We start from the raw sequence: 22,490 nt of genomic DNA, 5'->3' as shown, positions 1-22,490 counted from the left end.
CCAGCGTTCTGATAGGAAGCTGAAGACAGTTGCAAGCAGTTGGTTTTCCACCTACTGCCACTGTGGTGGAAATTTATTCCTTCACTTTGCAAGCAAAGCAATCACAAGCAATCAAACTCCATTTCCCTGAAGGAGATCTCGGAGAAGCTGGACAAAGGTTTGCCCCCAATGAGCAGCAGTGTGTTGGTACTGCTGATCTCACCCCCCGTGGCCACACACCCACAGTCAGGTCTCTCCTCTTCACCCACAGCCTGAGCAGAAGCAAAAGCTTCTCCCGAACAGGCCAACAGATGGAGAGACTTGTCCTTGGACAAACAGCTCCTGTCTCTCTTTGGGCCTAGTCCTGCCTCTGAAGTGGTCTGGAAGGCAGGGAATTCTGCTGGCTCCAGGGGCAGGCTGAAGGTTTTCATTTCAATGGCGTTGCTCCGCTCTGTGGGCTGTGGGCGGAAGAAGCTGCAAAAGCCGGAGTGCCTCGGGATGGGCACCAGCTGGGCACGGTCCTTCTGCTCACTCTTGCAGTGGCTGGGGAATGTATCAGTGAAATCTGAGGTAGTTTGGAAATCTGTACCAATTCCTAAGATGCAGTGATACATTTTAGGAGAAAAGTTTCCCTTTGTAGTACTACTAAGCTTCTTCCATGTCTGCGTATGGAAATGATACTTCCAGAGGTCATCATTAGGGCTGGAATTTGAAATCCCTCCACCAAAAATCAGCATAGAGTCTTTGCAGACTATTGAAGCGTGACCTACCACTGGAGGAGGTCCTTGGCTGAAGGCAAGAGAAACCAGCAGTTAAGGGGAGACCAAAAAGAAACTTAGCACTGATTTTAGCTTCTGTTTTCCTTTTGACTCAGAAGGATGACTGCTGAACAGCTGCATTGGGACATCAAAATTACACTGCTGACAGCTGCATCAACGCCTTGCCAACAGCTCTCCCGAGCAAAGCCAACTGGAGGCCCAGGGATGGCAGCAGCACTGCATCCTGATCTGAACAATCCCTACAATTACCAAGAGGGCATCATCTCCCTCTCCACCCGCACACAGTGTCAAAGAGTAAGATTAATTCTCTTTCTCTGCTCTTTCAGTGTAACAAATAGAATAGTTTACCTTGTTCTGATGCTGGACCAGCTGCTACTTCCAAAATCCCACCTCCACAAGTCCCTCTGTTCAGTGAGCCCCATCAGCCCCCCAAAGAGGTACATGGCTGTGTGATAAACCACTGCCGAGTGGCCGTGCCGCGCTCCGGGACCACTGCTGTGACAGGAGCTGGAGACACACAGCCACTTCCTTGTACCTGGAACAAAAACACTCATTTATAGGTGGATCAAATTTACCCTGACTATTTGAGAGAGGATTTACTTCCTGGAGGAGGTAACTATTCAGTTGGAGAATAGGAGTTTCTGCACTAAGCTGTTAATGAGTTAACAGTTTAAATTCTGACACTGAAAAAGTGCATTTAAAAAAATCAGTTTTGAAATAAACTTTTAATGAAAATGTCAGATGCTGTGTGACAGATGCCATGGAAATTTTATTTACAGAGCAGTTTTTCCTTCAGCTTTGTCAGTTCATTGACTCTGACACAGAAAGATAATTTCCTGGCTGTTAGAGCGAAAAAATCAGTCAACAAAAACTTTAATTCACTAATGTCTCTGCTTATTCTCCCTGTGAGGGAAGGAAGGATGAGATAAACCCATAATTTGTTTCAAAATAGTGACAGAATAGCCATCAGATAACAAGTTATACATTTAGGAAATCTCTGGGAATCATCTTGTTTGCAATAGTCAGACTGGTAATGAATATGCTAATAAACTCTCCTGTCAGGTTTGACTCCCTGTGGTCAGTTGGAGACTTGAGATCAAAAGATGGCATTAATAGGCTGAAATCTGGATCCCTGCTGGATCTGAAAGCTTTTAGTAGTCCTTGAAGAATTTTAGTGAGTAGTAAACAAACATTCTCCCTGATTTTCAGCTGTAAAACTGGCAAACACTGTAAAATATATTCCAGTGGAATAGTCTAATTTCAGCAAGCAATTTACTGAACTGACAGAATTTATCGCTAAATGTTGTTGAAAAGAAGCCGAAATGAACTTAGAGCATTTCTACTGACAAGAATTTTCTTAGCAGAGCAAGCTCTCCTTCTACAATTGTTGTTTTACACCAGATCAAAACCTTATCCTGCTTTTTTAACTTACCAAAATGGAATTCCCAAAACTCCTGAGAAATGCCTTTGATGCCAAAGTATCCCCCATAGATGTACATACTGGAATGGTACACGACTGCACTGTGTCCTTTTCTGTTAGCTGGTGCAGAGCTCTAGAACAGTTCAAAAATAAGACAAAAACCTATTGAGTCATATCAGTAGCAATGTCTGTCTTGGAAATATACCTTTTTTTTTTCCCCCCACAAATGAGCCTGCAGTCCCAAACTTTCCCGTGACTCCTTTATCAAGCAAAGGCAACCAGAGTGGTAAGTGTGTCACATCTTAAAAAAAAAAAAAAACATTTTGATGTAATTTCAGGGTACAGAAGCATTGTGATGATGAAGTTTCAGTAGCAAAAAATTAGTGGCTCTTAATGTGTAGTGATACAAAATCAATCTCAATAGACCAAGCCATAAATGCTTCCACTCAGGTTTCAATTAGAAGTGGCAGTAACTTGGTGAGTCCACGTGTTCACACTGAAGAATTGAAAAATGCTGCAGCACTTCACGTTCCAAAACGTATTAGCGTGGCTGCCAATCTGTTTTCACAACCCTACTTTTAAAAGCACAGGCTTCACGTATGGTTGCAATATTCCACTTAAAATTAGTTTTCTTGGTAAGTATTTCAGCAAAACAGAAGCAGCAGCAGAGGAGAGGACTTAACTTCTTATATAGGACTTAAAATTTAAGAGCAGTATTTTTAAACACTGTTTTGAAGAAGGAAAAAGCCTTAAGTTATTGAAAGTGCAAAGAAATAAAGTACAGCCACATGTCTCTGAAGAGATGAGATTGGAACTGTTTGGGGGAACATATTTCAAAGCAATCTGTTTAATCAACAAAGCAACAGGCATTTGATTCACACATTCCCCACTTCCTGGCTCCTTACCTCCGTCTCTGCTGGTTCGTTGCAGCTCTCTGTCCATCTTGCGGAATCTGGGGGATTGAGTTAATAAAGCGCAGTTTAGATCCCGCACCACAAGAGGACACTCCTCCCACAGTAATTGTTCAAACTACACAGCTCATTTTCAAGGAAGTCTCGTCCTGGTGTTTTCTACTGACAAGGCTGAAGAAATCCCGCTAAGACAGCAGCACCGAGAGACTTGCAGGAGACACAGTTTGAACCCTTTTCCTCTGTCTTTATCTGATACAGAATTACACAGGTACCACACTGTATTCCTGTTTCCTAAAGCTAATTTCATAATGCAGAAGTAACGTGTGATTTTCATCATTTTCTGAACTTGTAGGAATCCCAGATTTCCCTATGGATGTATGAATCCTTCAGCTTAGCACATACACCTTATTATGGCAGACTTATTCTTTCTTGTTCTTTTTCATAGTTCCCTTAAATAGCCCTCAAATAACAGCCAGCAATCACAGATCTGGGATAACCGTGAAGGAGAGGAAATATCAGAAAACCCACCACAGAAGTACAATGAGAAATCAGTGCAGGCTTGCATTACTTAAGGCTATTATTGCCAAAAGATTTAAAATAATAACTATGGAACAGCTAGACACACTACCAATGTTGAATAACTAATTTCCAATTTCCACTGGTAAGTAATGTGAGTAATAAGATGCTTTCTCCTTTAAAATATGTTCCAAGGGTTTCTTTCCTCCAGCAGGTTATCTCAGACAACTGGTGGAAAACAGAAACAAAGGATTGAAAAAACCCCACTGATTTAAAGTTACATGGTGAAGTAGCAAAAGAAGTCAGTAAACTTAAATCTTGGTCTGGACACAAGATTTACTGGCTCCAAAAGAACTGAGCTCCTCTCTCTCTCCTCCCAGTCTGACATAAAAATAATAGCTACTACTGTATGCAGGATTTCCAAAGGGCAAATTCACGGTGTACGACATTGCTATTAAATTCAAATGCTCCACTGTTTTTATTAGAATATACACTTAAGGGATCCTAAATGTCTGTTCTTAGAAGAAAAAAAAATCCATGTAATAAAATGTTGATGTTAATTTCCCACCTTATTGAACATTTGATTTTTTTTTGCTCTAGCTTATGTGCTTCTTCAGTAAAAGTACAAATGAGATATACTTTACTACTCTATTTTCTTCCATAAGAGCTTAGTTTCTAAAACATACGTGGCATAAAAAATAAAAACTAAATAATGCATGAATTATCAGGTCTTATGATCAAATAGCAAACTTAAGGAGGAGAGAAGGAGGAATGGAAATTCTGGGACCTAAAAATACATAAAATTTTCCCATAAAATCCTCATTAATTGAAATAAGAGCAGCATCTCTGATAGCTTAACAGCCTAATTTTGAGAGGAAAATATGCACACAGTTTTACACACATTACTTGTTGTAAAGTTTAGGGAAGGCTCTGTTACAAGCAGCAGAAAACTGTTTGGTTCTCATTATTTATTACTGCCTATGAACTTGGAATGTCCCATGGAAAAGACCAGCTATTGTGTATCATACCAATGTCATATATCCAGAGAGGAGTTTTTGCTTGTGTGAAAGCAGAATCCACCATCCCACCAAAAATATACAGGCTGCCCTGCAAAATGCACAAGTATTTGTCACTTACAGGGAGGTACACAGCATGAAAATAATTTTAAAAACAATTCTTAAATGAAAAGTTGCTATCAGCAAAATATAGTTAACAGTATGATGATCTTTTAACAATTAGTCCCAAAAAGCCACCAACTTTTAATTATTCTCTGTTTATTCTCCTGCAGTGGGAAGCCCTGAAGAACATTCTGCTGTTTAATGGGGACAGTATTTCAGAACTGTTCCTTGTTAGCCTGGGGCAGCTTCAGCGCTGGAAATCTGGAGCTCTCTTGAGGCATTGCTCAGGTATATTGGATTATGCATGTTTAGAGAAGTGTTTCACTGTGTGGTAGCTCTTGATATCCTAAATTCTGTCTTCCTCTCACAGGCAGGGCTGTAATTCTTACTTTGCTTTACTCCCCCGTCCCTCTTCTACGCGAGTTCTGCAGTGAATGTTTTTATGCTGTAGCTGATCATGCAAATGAATTCAGAGCAACTGTTACAACTGCACGGATAAGTCAGGGGAAGTGCTGCCAGGGTCTTTATCTGGTATTACTGTTACTTACTGAGCACTGACTGAGAAAACCAGGGGGCTGCTGCAGGGCTGAATTACTGTCACTCTGTTCAGAAAGATTTCCAAACATTGGTACAGCTACATCCAGAACTGCAACAATGCAAAATGCTTTCTGGGCATAGTGTTACAGTACATAATAACCTGTGGCATTTTATTGCATTGTATAGTAGGAAATAAAATGTCAGGATATGGACAATATAATTCTGGTCTACTACCTTATAAGCCACCATTGAATGTTCTTCCAGTTCTTCTGGACCATCTCTTGAGCAATCCAACATTTCCCATTCATTTTTCACTATAAACCAAAGCTAAAGTTAAGACAGTAGTGTACTCCACACATAAACAGCAGGGAAAAGGTGGGCTTTGAATGTGGCTGTGCTGCTTAAAATGAAACATTTTGTAATCTTTCCTCTGTTAAAAATTAAATACATGCATTTTTCTATTTAGCAAATTTAAATATTATTATTTAAATATAATAATTGTTATTACTTGTATTTTAATTGTTGCCTATGTCAAATCTGGACAATTCCATGAGCACGAACCCCAGGACAATTCTGTTTTATTCCAGTAACAACTGAACAGGGAAAGCCATACATCAATCAAAAAATACAAAGTCTTATATTTTATAGTGTATTGACACTAGAAACCGACAAGGTATTGTATTTACATGTTCCCTTTGTGCACTTTTATATGCATGAACTATTGCTGTGTTAAGAAAGTCGGGAAAGTTCACTGATATCCCTTGCTAGAACCAGGATATTTTAAATGACTGTATTTTTGGTCAAGGAAAAAAAAAAACAAAACCGAAAGGAACTGAACTGAAACCAAAATTTTGTGGGACGCTTGCAAGAGGAGAAAACACCCACCATATGCCCAATGAACAAAAGCAGTTTACCCAGCCCTGTGACAGAAAGACTTTTAATGAGGATAATCTGTTAAGTACAGAGCATCCTCAATTTCACGATGACTGGATGTAGAATCGCTTTAATCCTGACCTACAAGAGAAGGGGCCAGCTCACCTGTGTGGTACCTCCAGAAGTCCCTCAGCGTGGTGCTGCCGTGCCCTCCGTAGAGATAAACAAAGCCTCTGCAAACAGCACAGGCGTGCTTGTATCGGTCACAGGGACGCGCCTGCTGCGCCTCGGCCGCTTCCCGCGCACCGCAGGCAGCTCTTCCCTTCATGCTGATAACCAGGATCTTATCCAAGGATCAGCTTGAAAAGGGCTGCCATGTCAGAGGAGGGTCCCAAAATATCAGGGACAGGGCTAAACCCTGTTTGAGCTGCAAAAAGACAAAAAAGGAAAAAAGGAAGTCTCCAATTTATGATAAAATGTTACTGTGTTTTCTTTTCAATCCCCTCAAAAGCAACATTGGATAACTGTCCATTTGTGATAACACACTAACTTGAGTAAAGCACCTGAAATGCTGACTCAGATTCTTGTACCAGTGAGGCTGGGACAGGAGCATTCCTGGAGCTGAAAGTTTTCCAAGGAATATCGGTGAACTGCAATCAGTGAAGCTCCAATACACTACATTTACAATACCAAAGCTCGGTCTTTTTAAAAGAGTACTTTAGACAAACCTGTACTAAAAAAAACCTTTGGAAAGAGTGAATATTACAGATGGAAGTAATGCATTAGCAGTTGTCCAGAATTTGTTTAGACTTTTATCTATAAACCTGCTAAAATGAGGATGCATCTGGAAAAAAAAGACACCAGCCCTTCCCATGCCACAAGATGTCACTGTGTTCTGTGAAGACGTAAATATCAGAAAAACATTCTTCTATTAATCCTCTTCAAAACACAGATTATTTTACAAAGCACACCCAAAACCCGCCCCAGAATTAGACCAGATTTGGAATTTGTGTTGATAATGTGTCTGAGGTGGCACATCACCTAATGAAGTGACAAAATCTCCCAGTTCCAAGACTTCAGTGGGAGCCAGATTCCAGCTGCATTGAGAACCCAGGACAGAAATCAATAAGGAAGAGTCATTTACTTAATGGTAATGTGTAAATCCAGGGCAAGCTGCACTTAACTTGAGGAAGAACAAAGATTACAGTAAAACAAGCTCGATAAAAAAGCTAGTTATATTTCATATTAATATGAAATTATTGTACCTAACTTAATTTATCATCCATTAATCTCTAAAATTTACCCTTTTTAAGACTGGAATATATTCAGTGACAAAGAGATATTAGATAATCTCTTGCAGGATATTCAGGCAAGATTAACTCTTCCATTTTATTGGTTTTTTTTTTTTATGTAAACCAGTATTATAAACTATTACTGTAGAAACTGAAGTATATTCTGTGTATATTTCCTCTGAAGGAATGCAAAAATGGGTGGCACTTACTAAGGGTGTATTTCTCATGTCCCATGGAATTAGCAGATATGAAGTAATGATACATTACAGGCATGTAAGTCCATAATGCTTTTTGGCATCCTGTTGAAAAGGGAAAAGCAGCTGAAGGCATGAAACAGGGATTATCTCCCTAACTCTGCCAAGCTTCTGAGCAACCACAGCCAAATCATTCACTTCCAAAACTAAATGGGGACAGTCACTTCCTTAGAACAACACTTCAAATTTGCTGATGCACTGCAGTGTAACAGTGCCAAGGTATTACTGCCATTGATGTCATTAACTCTGAAAAGGGTGATAGGTAACTAATACTTTACAAAGGTAAAACAGGCTTGTCCCCTTGCTGTTTGTGTTTTTTTTCTCGCTGATAAAGCTGGTTATTCTTCTTCCTACATATTTCAGCTTGTTTATCTTCCTCCAAGCCTTGCCTCCTGTTGTACAAACATTCAGAGATGATGACAGCCCTGATTTCATATAACAGATTAGCCACAAAGTCCTGTCCAGTTGTTATCTAGCCCAGCTGAACTCTTGCAAGGCAGGCGAGCAGGATGGGATAACAAAAGGTCAAGCAGGGATGAACTGAATGGGTGTCACCTCCCAGTCACACCTTTCCAGCATCAGCTGGCCCCTGTGGCTCTTGGCCATTTACTCTCAGCTGAAACATTCCTGGAAGCCGACCTACAATCCCTAACAATCAGTTAACTGTTCCACCCCACAGTTGGAGGAAAAAAGCCACCAAGTCGATAATGAATCTTGCCTTTCATCATTGGTATTTTAAATTGCAAACTTCACTCCCAGATTGCCTGTCTACAGCATCCAACCCACCAGAGTTCATCTACTGTCAACCTTAGCAGTCTCATTTCCAAAGAAAAGCTGCTCCTCTTCTGAGAACGTAACAAGCTTTGTCCTCTGTGTCCTGCACCACTGACCTCAGTTTCAACTTGATACAATATCAGTTATCCAACAGGAAGCTCTGACTTCACAAAAAAAAAAATCCAGTAAGATAACTCTGAACATTTTTATTCAACTTTTTTTTTTCCCCAAAACAGCTGTAGCACACACAAAAATGTCTGCTGCTCTCCAAAGTCTTCTGCCATTCCATTCTAAAAATAACTCCTGTGCAATCAATCCCAATTGTTAAAGGCCTGGAGGAGCTGAGTTGAGGGCCTGGAGAGCTGCAATTAACGCAGTAATTATAGCACTGAGTGTGTATCAATTAATGGCGCCCCACTACTCTTTCATAATACAAATAATTCAGGAAATGTAGCAAGACAGGAATTATTTCAGGAAATGTAGTTTATATGTTCATTATATAATTATTTATATTTTTGATAGATGTGGTTTCTTGTACAAATGATTTATTTATTTAAAGTATTGCTTAAAGAGATCTTCATTAAAGCTTTTTTCTATCTCGGCCTCTTGATTAAGTTCCATCTGTTTTCAATACACTCAGAAAAGTTTCATTTTTAAAATGATCAAGCTTTGTGGAATGTAATGAGATATGAAACCACTCATATGGGGAGGGGCCCAAGTAGGAAATCTTGTTCTGTTCTGGGGCTTTTTTGTTAATGACCCAGTTTTCTGAACTCAAGCCTTGAACCTTTCCAGGCAGAACACTGCATTTTCTCACTAGGCAACTTGATGTTTTACTGCTTTTCAAAAATAATAACGGATCTTCCCATTTGTACTTATCCTAGAAACCTTGGCTCTAGAGGTGGTTTTATTGTAAGTCTGGTTCTAATGGGATTGCCTGCATGAATGAGGAAACTCTGGAGACTTGCAAGGCCCTTACAAAGTTTTAGAAACAAACCCAACTTGTTTAGAATAATGGCTTTTTTCAGTATATCACGTTTACTTGCAATGCTTTACTATGTGTGATAATTTAGTATCCTCTGATTTGTGATTTTATTTTTTCCGAAACTTAAGATAACCTGAACTGTTTCTGTGGTGGGCTTTTTTTTTTGTTTGTTTGTTTTTTTGGTTTTTTTTTGTTTTTGTTTTTTCAGAATACAGGAAGTAATTTTCAGTGATGCTCAGCTTCAGAGTTTCAACCTGAAAATATGAATGGCTCTAGGACTGTTGGGTGTCTGTGACAGCTCTGTATTATAGGCATTCTTGACTGAAATAAGGGCCTGGCTTTGCCACGTGTTGTAAGACATGCAATTACCACGACTGAGCTTACAAGTGCAGGAGTCAAGACAAAAGGAAGGGAACAGAAAGAGGTATTGCTTCTTACAGCAGAAGCTGAAGGACAGAAAGAGGGTTTGTAAAATGACAAATCAAAGCAGAAGATACAGTTCCATCCTGATTTCAGGGTTCAGAAGAAAGACAGGTACTTTCAAGTAAAACAATAACAACCCTGTTGTCTGAATAAAGCTTAGAGCAGACATACTAAAACCTGACAGACAAACTGGGAGACTTTTATTTGAATACTCTTAGTTGAATTTTAACAAGATTAGGGCAGTATTTCTAAACACGATCACTGCTGTATCCCAGTGCTCCAAAATGCTTTTTGACATGAACAGGTATTTTAAAGGGGGCAACTCTTCTGAAACAGCATATATTACAGTTTCTGTATGTAACTGCTCCTTCTGGAGAGAGCAGTGCCACAGCACCGAGGGCATTGGCACCATCACTGCACAACAGACAAGAACATCATCAATCTCTCCCAGAGAAAAGCTCACTGCCTGTTTCTGGAGCTCTGCAGGCAAGATATTGCTTTCCTTTAATTCAGATTACATTAATATTAAAGCTTTAATTTTAGAAGTTCATAATAAATTTATGTTTGTGTATCATTCCAAAATTAAAATTTGCAAATTGACATTATTAATATATTGTCTTTTGTTTTTTCTAGAAGCTTTCACCCAGAAATTAAAATCCTTCAGTCATTAGTGTTTTATAGCACTATTTCATCTCTGTTACAAAGAGAACTCTTAAGTAGTAATAAATTAACTTATTAAATATAAATATATGCAGTCATATTTCCTATATGCTAGGTTTATATCTTATTTTAAAGTAAACAAAAACAAAAATACAAACTTGGTTTTTAGAATAATAAAGTAAATATTTCATCTATTTCCTAAATATGGTGGAGGAGGAAGTATCTGTGAAGAAGAAATTCAGTAATTTAAATATTTATGGGGTTGTTACATTTTATATATATTTCTAGCATATGAATCAGGAAATGGCCTTTTCTACTGTATTTAAATATGTTTTATGGTAAGATGAAAGTGAATACATATTTACCACGTTAGTTTCCTTAGTAAATTAAAATCTCATTTGCTGGAGATTTTTTTTTTTTGGCTGTCTTTTGTTTGTTAGTTATTTGATAGGTATTTTTTTAAGAATGGGCTTTTTTATACAATAAAAGTTAGACTATATAGTTTTGATTAGTAGATCTCCCAAGGTAATCTCTTAATTACAATTTACATTTGCAATTAATCATTTAACTGCATCTCAGTCTTGAATGAAGTTTCTGAGAAAGAGCTTCCCTAAATACACATCCATGGGTGGCACAAGTATAGCATTTATGAATATATAAATCCAGGGTAGCAGCCATGTCTGATCAAAAGTTTATGCTCATAATCAATGTGTGGATGGGTTTTATTTATTTGTGGTCCTTAATATAATAGGATATTTACTTCAGGAACCTAATCTGCTTTTCAAATCTTATTTAGGGTCCTGTTGGTGACTCTACCCATAGGCAGAACTCAGTCTCTGTTGTGGTCTCAGCACCTAAATGGAATGGACACCCTGGCTGTGAATTGTTGCTGCAGCAGGGCAGCTTTTCAGCAATTACCTGAGACAAACAGGTGATTTTGCATCTTCTAGGTATGACAGAGGGAGGAAATACAGTTTCTTGTCCTCAGACTTTATGAGAAAAGAAGTGAGAAATTCCCACCATGTTCTCAGGGCAGTCTTAAGATTTATTTGGCCTTTTAGCCTTTCCTTGGAAGTAATTTGTACTGTCACCACTGGAGTAGGTCGTTTCAATGCACAGGTCATCACCCTTCCCCCAGAAATAGCAGTTCTCAGAGTTCCTAGAAGGAATCATTTGGGGATTTCACAAAAATTAACTAGCTGGATTTTTTTCAAGATACGGTAGTCAGGTTCCCTGGAGATTGAGTGTAATAAATCTGCCCTTAGGTTGACTGAATGCATCTTTTTGACAGCTTGTGACCTGCTGCTGAAGTAACTTCAAAATACTTTATTTCCTAAGGGAGACTCTACTCACACTAATTCACAAAATTTTCTAGGTTAGGAAAAAAGACTCTGGTTGACAAAGGAGTCAGTGGCTGCTCAGCCTGACTACTCTCCTCAGGCACAAATTAAGGTACTGGAGTATATGCCTGACAGCTGAGAGTATAGCAGTGAAAAACTATTATCTTCCATTAAAAACAAAAAGTCAGCATTGAATTTTACTTGGTTGTTATTTATATCCCCTGACTCAGGAAAAGAAACATCTAATAAAACACTCAGTCGCACTTAAAACTTAATGCCACACTTCATGGAAGATAGACATTGTGCTTTTCTTGTCCCTGTGACATTTTGCCCTTAGACAAACATGAAGCAATGAGATAGAGAAGACATACAAGGTTATGAGAATAGCAGAAACTGTAGCTTGAAGAAATATAAAGGAGGAAAGAGAGGGCATTTGGCAATCAGAAAAATAAAAAGCTCCAGCTGGCAGACACTAAAACCAGATATCCTGTTAGAATCAGCATGAATTTAGATTATTCTGTATGGGAGAAGTCATGAGAGACCTGTGTGGGAAAAACTAAGATGGCACAACTGGAATGACTGTCATTCATGACTGGAATAAAAACTGAGTACAAAAAGATCTTTTATAGGGAGATGAATTTACACCATCAGGTGAAAGAAGGTTGCATAAAACCATGATATAATTGCATAGTTGAAATAGATTGCATAGAGAGGAATAGCTACATTTCAGTCTGGCAAGGAAAACAAAGGTGCCAGCTGACAAACAGTAATAACAACTGTGATGGTTCACTATAACCTTGATGCCAACAGTTACTGGGCTGCACCATCAAATGAAAAAAATAAACCAAACCCACATCATTGCAGTATATAAAAGAGACAGAAAGCATATGAGTAACTTTAGACATACACGTTGTCGCTCCAAATTCAAATGGAATTACTCATGTGAATAAAACCAGTGATATGCATGAGCCTGCACAATGTAGCCTAGATACCAGAGCAAAAGAAGGACCAACTCTTTTGTCAGAAGCCTGAAAAAATGTTTTGCAAGCTGTTTTCATATTCAGACTCCAAATGACAGGGTCCGTTTTGGACTGGAGTCCAGCCTTCTGAAAAATTCCCACTCCCAGCCGACATGGTCCAGTATTCATCCCAAGCCAGATGCACTTTGGCTTGGGTTTTGGATGGTTGCATTTCTTTGTTTGTCTTTTGCTCGACAGAAGGCATTTTGTGCTTTATGCTCTTTGACTGTGGAAAAGGGAATGAGCAAAAGGAGGGTGGTGAATCTCCTAAACTGGAAGCAGGCAGCAAGAGCTCTGGCAATTCCTACCACAGACCTCCCGGCAGCATCGCGGAAGCGGCAGGTCCCTGTCCCCAGCGGTCTCCTGGCTGCTGAGCGCAGACGGCCCTTCCTTCCTTTCATGCGCTTTGTTTCTTTTCGTACCTTTTGGGTGAAAGCGACTGTGTGCAGAGCTGCACGCAGCCCCGCTGTCCAGCAGCACGGGTGTGCACGGCCCGGCTGTGAGGGGCTCCCGGGCTCTGGGCGGGCATGAGCGCTGCCAGCCCTCAGCGCCTTCCCTCAGCCCCTCTCCGCCGGAGCTCGGCTCTGCCTGTGCAGGTGCCCCCGCTGGCGGGCAGGCCTCAGCGCCCCTCCTCTGACCCGCACCACGGCTGGGCTTGTCCCCGCCGAGACGGGGGCAAGGGAAAGAAAAGGGAAAACACTCTGGCGAGCCGGCGTGTGGCAGCGGTGCACCAAGCCTGGCCGCGCCCGCTGCCGCCCCTCGGGCCCGGCCCAGACCCCCGGCCCAGGCACGGAGCCCAGCGGGGCAGCGGGAGATGCCCGGCCGCAGCCCGCACGGCCGGGAGCCCGAGCAGCCTCCCCCGCCTCCAGGGGCAGCAGCCGGCGCCCCCGCCCTCCCCGGCCTTACCCTCCCCGCCCCTGCCGCGGGCGGCGGAGCCGGCGGCGAGCCCGGGGCGGGCGGAGCGCGGCCGCCGCCCGGAGCCTGCGCGGGGCCGCCCCGCGGGTGGGACCGCTGGGGCCGAGCGGGCGGGGGCCGGGTCCGGCCGGGTCCCTGCGCGCCGGGCACGGCCGGAGCGGCGCCGGGGCGAGGGGCTGAGCCGAGGATGCGCGGGGTGCTGCGGGCTGCGTTCCTGGCGGGAGGAACGTCTCGTAGTCGTTATTTGCCCTCTCAGTCATGGGGAAAGTGCAAAATCTCGTTTCTGGCCTGAACGCAGCCAGAAACAAACATCCCTATAACTTTTCGGTTTTTTTCTGTGGTAGCGGCGGTGGGAAGGGGGCGGACGGAGAGCGGTGTTTGTTGGCGTTCTCCGTTTCAAGCCCTTTCAAGTCAGGGTTTAGCCCAAAGCTCCCTTTGCACGCTTTTCAGTGAGCCGCAGCCCCAGCGCTTGCTTGGACTTGTGTCCTTGGCTTTCCGTTCGGCTGCCACCGGCTCGCATTTTTGCCTGTTTCTCGTTTACAGCTACATAAGGCTTCAGAAAACAGGAATTAAACTCCCCCACCCACACGTGCATCTATTTTCCATGCTGACATATTTCCCTGCTTTGAGGCGGAGGCTAAAGCTTTCCTCCTAGTATTGTTCCTAAAAAAAGAGAGACTTGGGTAGCTGCAAGTGAAGGCCAACAGATAGACCCAGTCCATAGCAATGCAAAGCATGTGGTTTGGACTAGATAAATAACGTGAATACATTTGATTTTAATATATTATGTATAACATATCTGACTGTAGTAGTGATGCGTGCTCCTGAATTTTGTCATTCTAGAACTCGGGTGTAATTGAGAGGCTAGTCCAGAAATTTCTCCAGCCTTAATTGTGTTCTCCTAGGAATTAAAAAAAACACCAACAACCCAACAACAAAACCCAAACCCACACATATTTCATAAAAAGAACTCTGAGATCATTAGCTAACATTTGGAAGTCCCTCAAATTAACATGCGTGAAGGACTGTGGCCAAACTCCCACTGGCTCCCATAAAAGCAGTAATCAGTCCTTCAAGTAAGATTCTCCACAAAATAACACCCAGAAGCCCCTGCAGAAAGGATTGCCAATCTCACCATCTGACTAGATTAAAAACAGCAGTAACAATGTGATAATTGACAGAAGAAACTTCCCTGACAAGGAATGAATCAGTGTTTATTTTTAGCCTTTCCCCCAAAACTCTTTATTTAAGTGAAAGATTAGCTAATTATTTCCGTCGTTGTATTGTCCACACTAGAAACAGGAGGTGGCTGATCTGCACTTGTCTTTGGCTCTTCCTTTGAGGTCTGCACCCTGGAGGGGTGAGATTTTGCCAGTTGTCTTTTCATTTCCAGTCTGATCAAATATGAACAGTATGGTTTCACTAAATTTAGACACCCCCAATCAATTTTTTTTTTTTTTTCCTGAGTAGAAAGCCCCCAGCAAAGGTGGTAGAAAATGTAAATTGTGATTGTGGCCGTATCCCACCTTTGCTCCAAGCTTCTCTTGCCAGCAAGTCATTAATCCTGTTGCTGCAACTGCCCGCTGCAGCCTTGTGCACTGACAGACCACTTGCATTCCAAGAAGATAATTTCCTTTCCCTGTGTACAGGAGCCAGCAGTAAAATTTTATCTAGGAGAAAGCAGCTTACCTAAGAAAAGGCTAGCAAAATATTTGTTCTGTTTTATTGAAGAAATGCAAGGAAACTGTATTGATCCCTTTGATACCAAGTAATATCTCTGTTTCTGATAATAAGCATTTGGGTTCTGCTTTTTTTTTTTTTTTTTTTTTTAAGGGAGGAGTTATTTTTCTGACTATTTTTTCTTCTTACATTTTTTTCTGATTTTTTAAAAATTGTGAATGAATTGTGGATTGCAGCATGGGTTTCATAAGTAGAAAATTAATCAAACTGCTTTGAAAATGTCTGAGGATACTTTTTTTTTTTGTTCTTATCTTAACTGCTGTGGAATTAAGACACATAAATTACTCATTGTTTCATTCAACCACATATCCATAATATTGCTGCAAAGCATACAGAGAGCTGATATACCAGTCTCTCACTTTCTGTGTCTCAAAGCAATTGTACCACACTAAATTCATAAGTCAATTTACATGAATTTTAGTCCTGGAGAATGAGTCTCATTTTCAGCATTTGAGTCTTTATTCTTCAATGCAAAATGTTTGTGTGTATTTTCTTTTCCACACCTGTTAATATTTAATACAATTTTGAATATGAGTACTTTGGCTAGACCAGTTCTAGGTAAAATAGTTTATTTGTACTAATTTGGTGTATACTTTTTCATTCTCAAACAGAGTGAAATGTGAAGTAGAAGTAAATGATCATAAAAGTAACGTGAATGTCTCAGTGTTATGTGCAACCCACTGATCTCTTTCAGGAGTTGTACAGAGAAACTCCACTGTTGTTTTGCTCTTAGGAGCAGCCTGAACCTTCAGCATCTCATTTCACATGTTACTGCAAAAGATGCATCAATATTTAATTTTTCCTAGAAAGAAAAGTATTGTTTGTCCTAAAGAGACCTGGCAGAAAGGGCTGCTCATTGGGATGAGCTCTGCCATGCAAGTATTAACAGTATTAACGGCAATGGTGCCTCCACAGCCCAGATAACCCAATTCCTGTTTAGAAGTAAGATGCCTGTAATGCTAATGGAAACAATGGATGAAATTATTTAATCTGTGAGAAATCAGGCCAAACAAATCCATGAATCATTTATAATCATTCCTACACCACTGCATTGCAAGAGATACAGTTAAGTACAAAGGAAAACATTACAGATGGGGGGAGGGTGAAACAGAGAATAAGGTAGATCAGTAAAACTGGCATGAAATACATGGGATTTTACAGGCCAAGTCCAAAAAACAAGTATTTAGAGCAGAATTTGAGTTCCTAAATCTAAAACAGAGTTGGTGGAAAAACCCCAGTGAGCTGTGTCTGACCTTGCATCACGCCTAGATTCCCAAACCACATTTCCTGTTTATACAGAAGCTATATTCTGCTGTATAGAGCCTCTCTGTGTGCCTAGATCTGCACCAGTTCAACAGGGCTGAGCAGCTTGGCACTCTTTCATATCTCAGCTCAATCAGGAACTAAAAGCTTTGTGTTGCTTCATTCAGTTCCCCAGAGAGGTTCAGTTCAAGAGGTAATCCTCAAACCTCTCTAAAGGATGCCAATCAGACCGAGTCTTGACAACTGGAGTTGTACCTGTTCCCTCTAAAAGACATTTCTGTGATCTACTAGAGCAGGTACAGCATTTATCCTGGAAGTGGAAGGTCTGAGTTCAGGGCCTGTTCTTTGCAGATCAGAGATACCAGCAGCCATATTGATGTCTGGGTGTGTAAGTATTCACATAAATCAGCTCAAAGCTCACAGTCACAGCTCCATCCCCTGCACAGGGCACTCCAGAGCAGGCAGTGGAGCTCTGTACAAGGATGCTTAAATGAGTACTGATGTGTTCCTCTCAGATCTGACTAATGCCATGCCAGGAGAGGGGGCTGGAAAGTAGCTGAGAGGCAGCGTTAGGGTGGTGGTAGTACCTCTGAATATAGCTGTGCCAGGGGCCTCCTCCTTCAGTATGTTCCTCCTCTTAAGGAAGCAAAAATCTACATTCATTGTCTAAACTATTTCAATATGGAAAGCTGATTTGCAGCTAACAGGTTGGTAGATATAAGCAGCACTGGCTGCTGGTCAACTCTCCTGGAATGGCTTCAGTGAATACAGGTTTGGGAATTACCACTGGATGGCAATCTTGTGCCACAGAGGCTGTAACCACCTGTGATTTTATTTGGCTGCAAACACAGACTTTTTTAAAGACTTCTACTTCTTCCAAATGCCATCATAGAGTTACTCTGAGTAAGACCTTTAGTTTAATTTGGAGTTGCACCAGCATAGCTGGGACAAGAATATGAACCAGATGCTGAGAAGTGATATTTGACTGTTAATTCAATCGATAAAGTTTTGAACAATTTATGAGACATAAATACAAGGAGCAAAAATAGAAGCTCTGGCCAAGGAAGAGCAAGCTCACCCAGTATCACTTTTGTGTTATTACAATCTACACTAAATTCTAATAATCAACCTTTAATGCCTTGTTACAAGCCAGTGGTTTTACCCTTAAGACTGCTATATTATACACATTATTCTTTAAAGTAATTTTTACTATGGCTAGCTTAAAACAAGAAGTTATCTTAGTTCTGAAAGTCAACATTTGAAGACTGTTTTAATGTTTCCAGTCTATGTATTTAAAATGTTTGGAGGGTGTTTCAATAATTTACAATCCCGAATATTCTGTTTTTATTTTTAAATATTTGAATAATGGGTTATTTTTTTTTCAAATAGAATAATCATTCTGTAAAATTCAACATTTTTGTCAGAAAGTATGTAGATTTTTTGAAAAGGAATCAATTTTGGACTAAATCTGCATTGTTAAAAAGTGATGATTTTTTCAGCTCTCTAGCTGACTAGAATCCCATTCACAATAACTCTTTAGGAAAGATAATCCATTTGATTTAATGTTCTCTATACTTGTTGTGTATCAATGGGGGGAACATCAGGAAATTACTGCAAGTGCATTTGAACATCAGGGAAAAATTTTGCTTTAATTTGTGCTTCTGCTCCTTTTCTGTTTGTACTGATGGTGGCATCACTTTCCCATTAAGAGCTTCAGTTCCCCAACCCTGGAGTGCACAATACTCTAAACATTAGAAATAACAAGTCCAACAACTTCTTCAGTAAAGTCATCTTCTCTACCTTCACTTTCACCAAAATATCACGAGAGCTGGTAACCAATTTAAGCTGAGGTGTTTTCTATTTTGGGGCTGGTAGCATATCTGGTTTCAGCCAGGGAAGGGAGTGCTCAGAGTGTTTTATCACAGCCAGCTCTTGTGATTTACTTGGCATAACTGGAAGAAGGAAACTATGTAAATATGGGCTAAAGCTTATTCTTGGGAAATGCATAGTTCCATGGACTTGAGATCTTTAATGTGTATTTTTAGTTAATCCTTGCTGTCACTTCAGTTCTCTGTTTGTAGTATGAGAATAATAACCCACAAATTCTGTGATGCTTGACAGGAGAGTTCCTTCCATGGGCTAAACTTGCTCAGAGGCAAACCAGTCAGGCTCAGGGTAAGAATGTTTCAGCACACTTCTCCTCCCCTCCCTGGTTTTTAATTCTAAATTAAGAATTGGCTGTAATGGCTGAATAACACAACAACTTGGATATATTCAGAGAATAGGCTCAAAATTATTGTCTTCTCACATTTCTGCCCTTCTGTCTTTACATTTGATGCTGGGACTTAGAGCATTCCCAGTTGACAGAATAGTCTGCAATTACCCTATAAAGAACATGTGTCTCACCCACTTTGGTATATGTACCTTTGCCATTCACCGAATAGCTGGTAGTTAATTTAATTTTTAAAATCTATTTTGTGGCAATTCCCCAGGGCTCTATTTTTGATTGTGGTTTCTGTGTATTAGCTATTGTAGTTATTGGTAGTTGAGAGAGATGCTCTCAAGAAAAAGTTACAAGCTCTAAGTAGCATAAGTGGAGAACTGAGATTCAGGGAAATAAAGGGATTTGCCCAAGGTCACATGCAAGTTTTGTGGCAGTGTTAATCTACCTGATCTGATTATCTAAGGCATGTAGGCACCAATGCATATTTAGGTGCATGTATGAGCCACAGGAATGCTAAACTGGAGAAGTTAGTTTGGGAAAATAAAGTTAAAAAAAAAAAAAGAATAAAGGCATGCTTGGCACTACTTGAATTTTGGAAGAAATTTCTACTTTCCCATTCTTTGAATACTTTGGAAATACATAAACACTTGAGATCTGCATTTTAAAATGTTGTTTCAAGCTGGAATAGCATCTGTTAAATGCAGTTAAGAAACATCTGTCTTTCCATTCCTGGAACCCTGAGCTGAGGCAGCCATTTTCCTGTCAGTTCTGCTATGGAGCAAAATTGGTTCAATAGGTCATTCTGTTCTCTCCGTTTCTTAGTTCTCAGTTTCCTAGTAAAAAGATGTCCAACAGCATGGGTAAACAGGAGGGGAAAGGAGATTCTGTATAATGTTGTAATGCTGTGAAAAAAAAATTCATTTAGCTTCAGACTGAGTTAGATAACTGTTGAGAGCCGAGTTATTAAGCATTGCAATGAACACCAGGGATTATGTGGAGCTGTAAGATTTATTAGCCCTAAATAGTTTATCTTTCATCAGTGGAAATAACAATCTGATACAAATCCCACTGAAAACAAAACAACACTTCACACTGATGGTCACTGGGCTCTGGATCTGACCCTCTCTGGTATTGCTGATAGAAGGCCTGGTGGAAACTGGTCACCAGTACACAATATATTGGTTGCAACTGTTGTTAACTCTGATCTGAACAGCTCCAGACTGGATGCAGCAATCAGAGGGCCAGCAATGGTTGTATAGAACCATCTTTTCAACCATCACTCACCCCAGTGAAGTCAGTCTGAGAGCAGATGGGAGAGAGAATCAGAAGACACCTTCAAAGGCCTCCTGTAGAGAATACCAAAAGCATATTGTGTAGGTTTAAGTTCTTACATTCCCAGCTCTCTATGCTTTGGCAATGCCTTGGACAAACAAATACATTGTTTGAGAACTGCATATTTTTTTCCCTTCATCTTTTAAGTAGAAGATAAGACTTATAAAGGCATTTAGCTGCTTTTGCTCTCCTTGAAATAATCAGGCATTAAAAGCATGAATAGCATTAAGATTGTCACCATGATCTGATATTTAATTAGCAATGAAAATCTGTATTTTCAGTCAGTGGCATTAAAATTAGGTAACAAGTACACTGAGTTGGCAGAACCTTCTAAGGATACATATGTATCCTTACTGAAAAATGACAGCACCCCTGTTTTGAAAACAACTGGAAAAGAACATGTTGTGACCTTCTGTCATGAACATTTTGTTGACAAAAAAAACAACAGGCCATTGGAGTCCTGTTTCTTATATGGATATAATTTGGCATCACTCACATGACTTAAAAAGAAAAACTAATCCAGAGGAAGGGTTTCTTCTTTTTTTTTCCTTAGATGTGACTTTCCCTTCCACTTTGTGAATTTAAAATACCAAGGAAGTGAGTCCTAATCTGAGGAAGAGTTTCCAAAACAGAATTGGAGATGCAGCACTTTCTGTGGCATGGTCTTACAAAGTGCTGATGGTATAAATTAACTGATGGGGGTCAGGAAACTTGTGAAAGGCAGATAGGATGCAGGAAGGGAAAAGGGAGTTGAACAACTACTGGGCAGTTGCAAGCAGCTTCCTGACACTATTTACTTGGTGAAACATTTTGTTTCCTCCAGAGCAGAGTTTGACTTTGTTTTCATCATTGCTAGTGTAAGTCAGATGCTGTTATTTGTGTCATGTGCTGGGCTTACATTGCCCAACATGCACAGTCTGATACTGATGTGAGCATTCCCTAGCTAGACTGGAGTTATCTAAGTCTATATGGTGATATGGTACTTCCAAACGCCAACTAAACTACAGACAAATGTATGGTTTCATTAAATAAGATTTAGTCTGACTGCCATGAGAGACTATGCCATTTTACTTCATGAATGGCAAAAAGATAATAGCATGTGTATATGAAAAATGTTGTTGCCAATGTATAGTTTGGAATGGAATTATGCAGGTTTCTGTGATGCCTGGATTTCTAGTCCATTTTCCTCAATGCTATCTTCATCTGCTTTCTTCAGTCTCATCTGATTTTTGTATTTGCTATATATGCACTTTTTTGTGCAAAATGGGAGGCTCAGATTGAATATTAGGGATTTCTTCACTGAATGAATTGTTAAGTTGGAGCAGTTTGTCCAGGGAAATGTTGGAGTCACCATCCCTGGAAGTGTTCAAAAAACAGGTAGGCATGGCACTTTTTGATGGTGGCTTAGTGGGCATGGCCATATTTGTTTGAAGGCTGCATTTGATGATCTTGGAGGCCTTTTCCTTGATGAAACTTGGTTTTGTAATTTGTCTCTACATGGTTACTGTTGTTGTCTGTTTGGACCACCAATATCTGGAACTGCTGCGACTTAGAGAATCACACTCAGCGGTGTGATTCAAACGACCAGCACGTGTTAAAGAAAACTCCTGCATGATGTGAGCACAGACGTGCTTCTGCACTGCTTGAGTTCCACCTTAGTCCCGCTTTTCCTCCTGGATTGTCTCCCACCTGGAGCTTAAGGTAGGAACGAGGGACATCTAGTGGCTCATCAGAACATAGCAAAGGAAGATCTGCCCCAAAAGGTACATTGTTATGCAAAGAAGACGGTTTAGTGAAAATTAAGCTAAAGACTGTCTCAGTAGTTGAAATGTAGTTTCAATATATGTAATTCCTTTAGTTAAGAGTCAAATAATTGGTGATGAATTTTATTTTTGTGTTTCTATCTTCTTTGAAAAGGTAGGCTGGCTTCGAAACTTAGGTTAAATGTGTTTGGTACCTACTTTCAGGAGGACAGAACATCCTCTTGCACTAGGAGAAGCTGACATACAGCATATGTGGATAAGAAACAGAAGCAAATCATACAATACAATCTTATATATTCTTTTTGATCCCCTAAATGAACAAATTTATTTTATGGATGGGAATTCAGGATGTGATTAATTAGGCTTGGTGATA

General features: G+C 40.3%; 1 protein-coding gene across 1 annotated transcript; it reads right to left on the bottom strand.

Moving 5' to 3' along the window:
- Positions 1–101: 101 nt before the first annotated feature.
- On the bottom strand, positions 102–13,839 carry LOC110468312 (leucine-zipper-like transcriptional regulator 1 homolog). The gene is made up of 8 exons (XM_021526135.3): positions 13,787–13,839; positions 6,299–6,560; positions 5,495–5,574; positions 4,634–4,712; positions 3,084–3,130; positions 2,191–2,311; positions 1,107–1,293; positions 102–768 (listed from the first exon to the last, which is right to left on the bottom strand). Exons 2-8 carry the CDS (start codon positions 6,459–6,461, stop codon positions 102–104), a joined length of 1,344 nt encoding a protein of 447 aa, XP_021381810.2. The 5' UTR covers positions 6,462–6,560; positions 13,787–13,839.
- Positions 13,840–22,490: the final 8,651 nt, after the last annotated feature.

This window comes from Lonchura striata, chromosome 8 (genome assembly GCF_046129695.1).
Source record: "Lonchura striata isolate bLonStr1 chromosome 8, bLonStr1.mat, whole genome shotgun sequence".
NCBI lineage: Eukaryota > Metazoa > Chordata > Aves > Passeriformes > Estrildidae > Lonchura > Lonchura striata.
The sequence above is the reverse complement of the archived record's forward strand: the minus strand, read 5'-3'. Positions and strand labels throughout refer to the sequence as shown.

Coding starts and splice junctions, on each gene's coding strand:
- LOC110468312 (XM_021526135.3), bottom strand. CDS start 6,461: ATGAAGGGAAGAGCTGCCTGCGGTGCGCGGGAAGCGGCCGAGGCGCAG. Junction 1,294..2,190: donor GTTTTGGGAATTCCATTTTG/GTAAGTTAAAAA, acceptor TTTTTGTTCCAG/GTACAAGGAAGTGGCTGTGT. Junction 769..1,106: donor TGGTCCAGCATCAGAACAAG/GTAAACTATTCT, acceptor TCTTGCCTTCAG/CCAAGGACCTCCTCCAGTGG.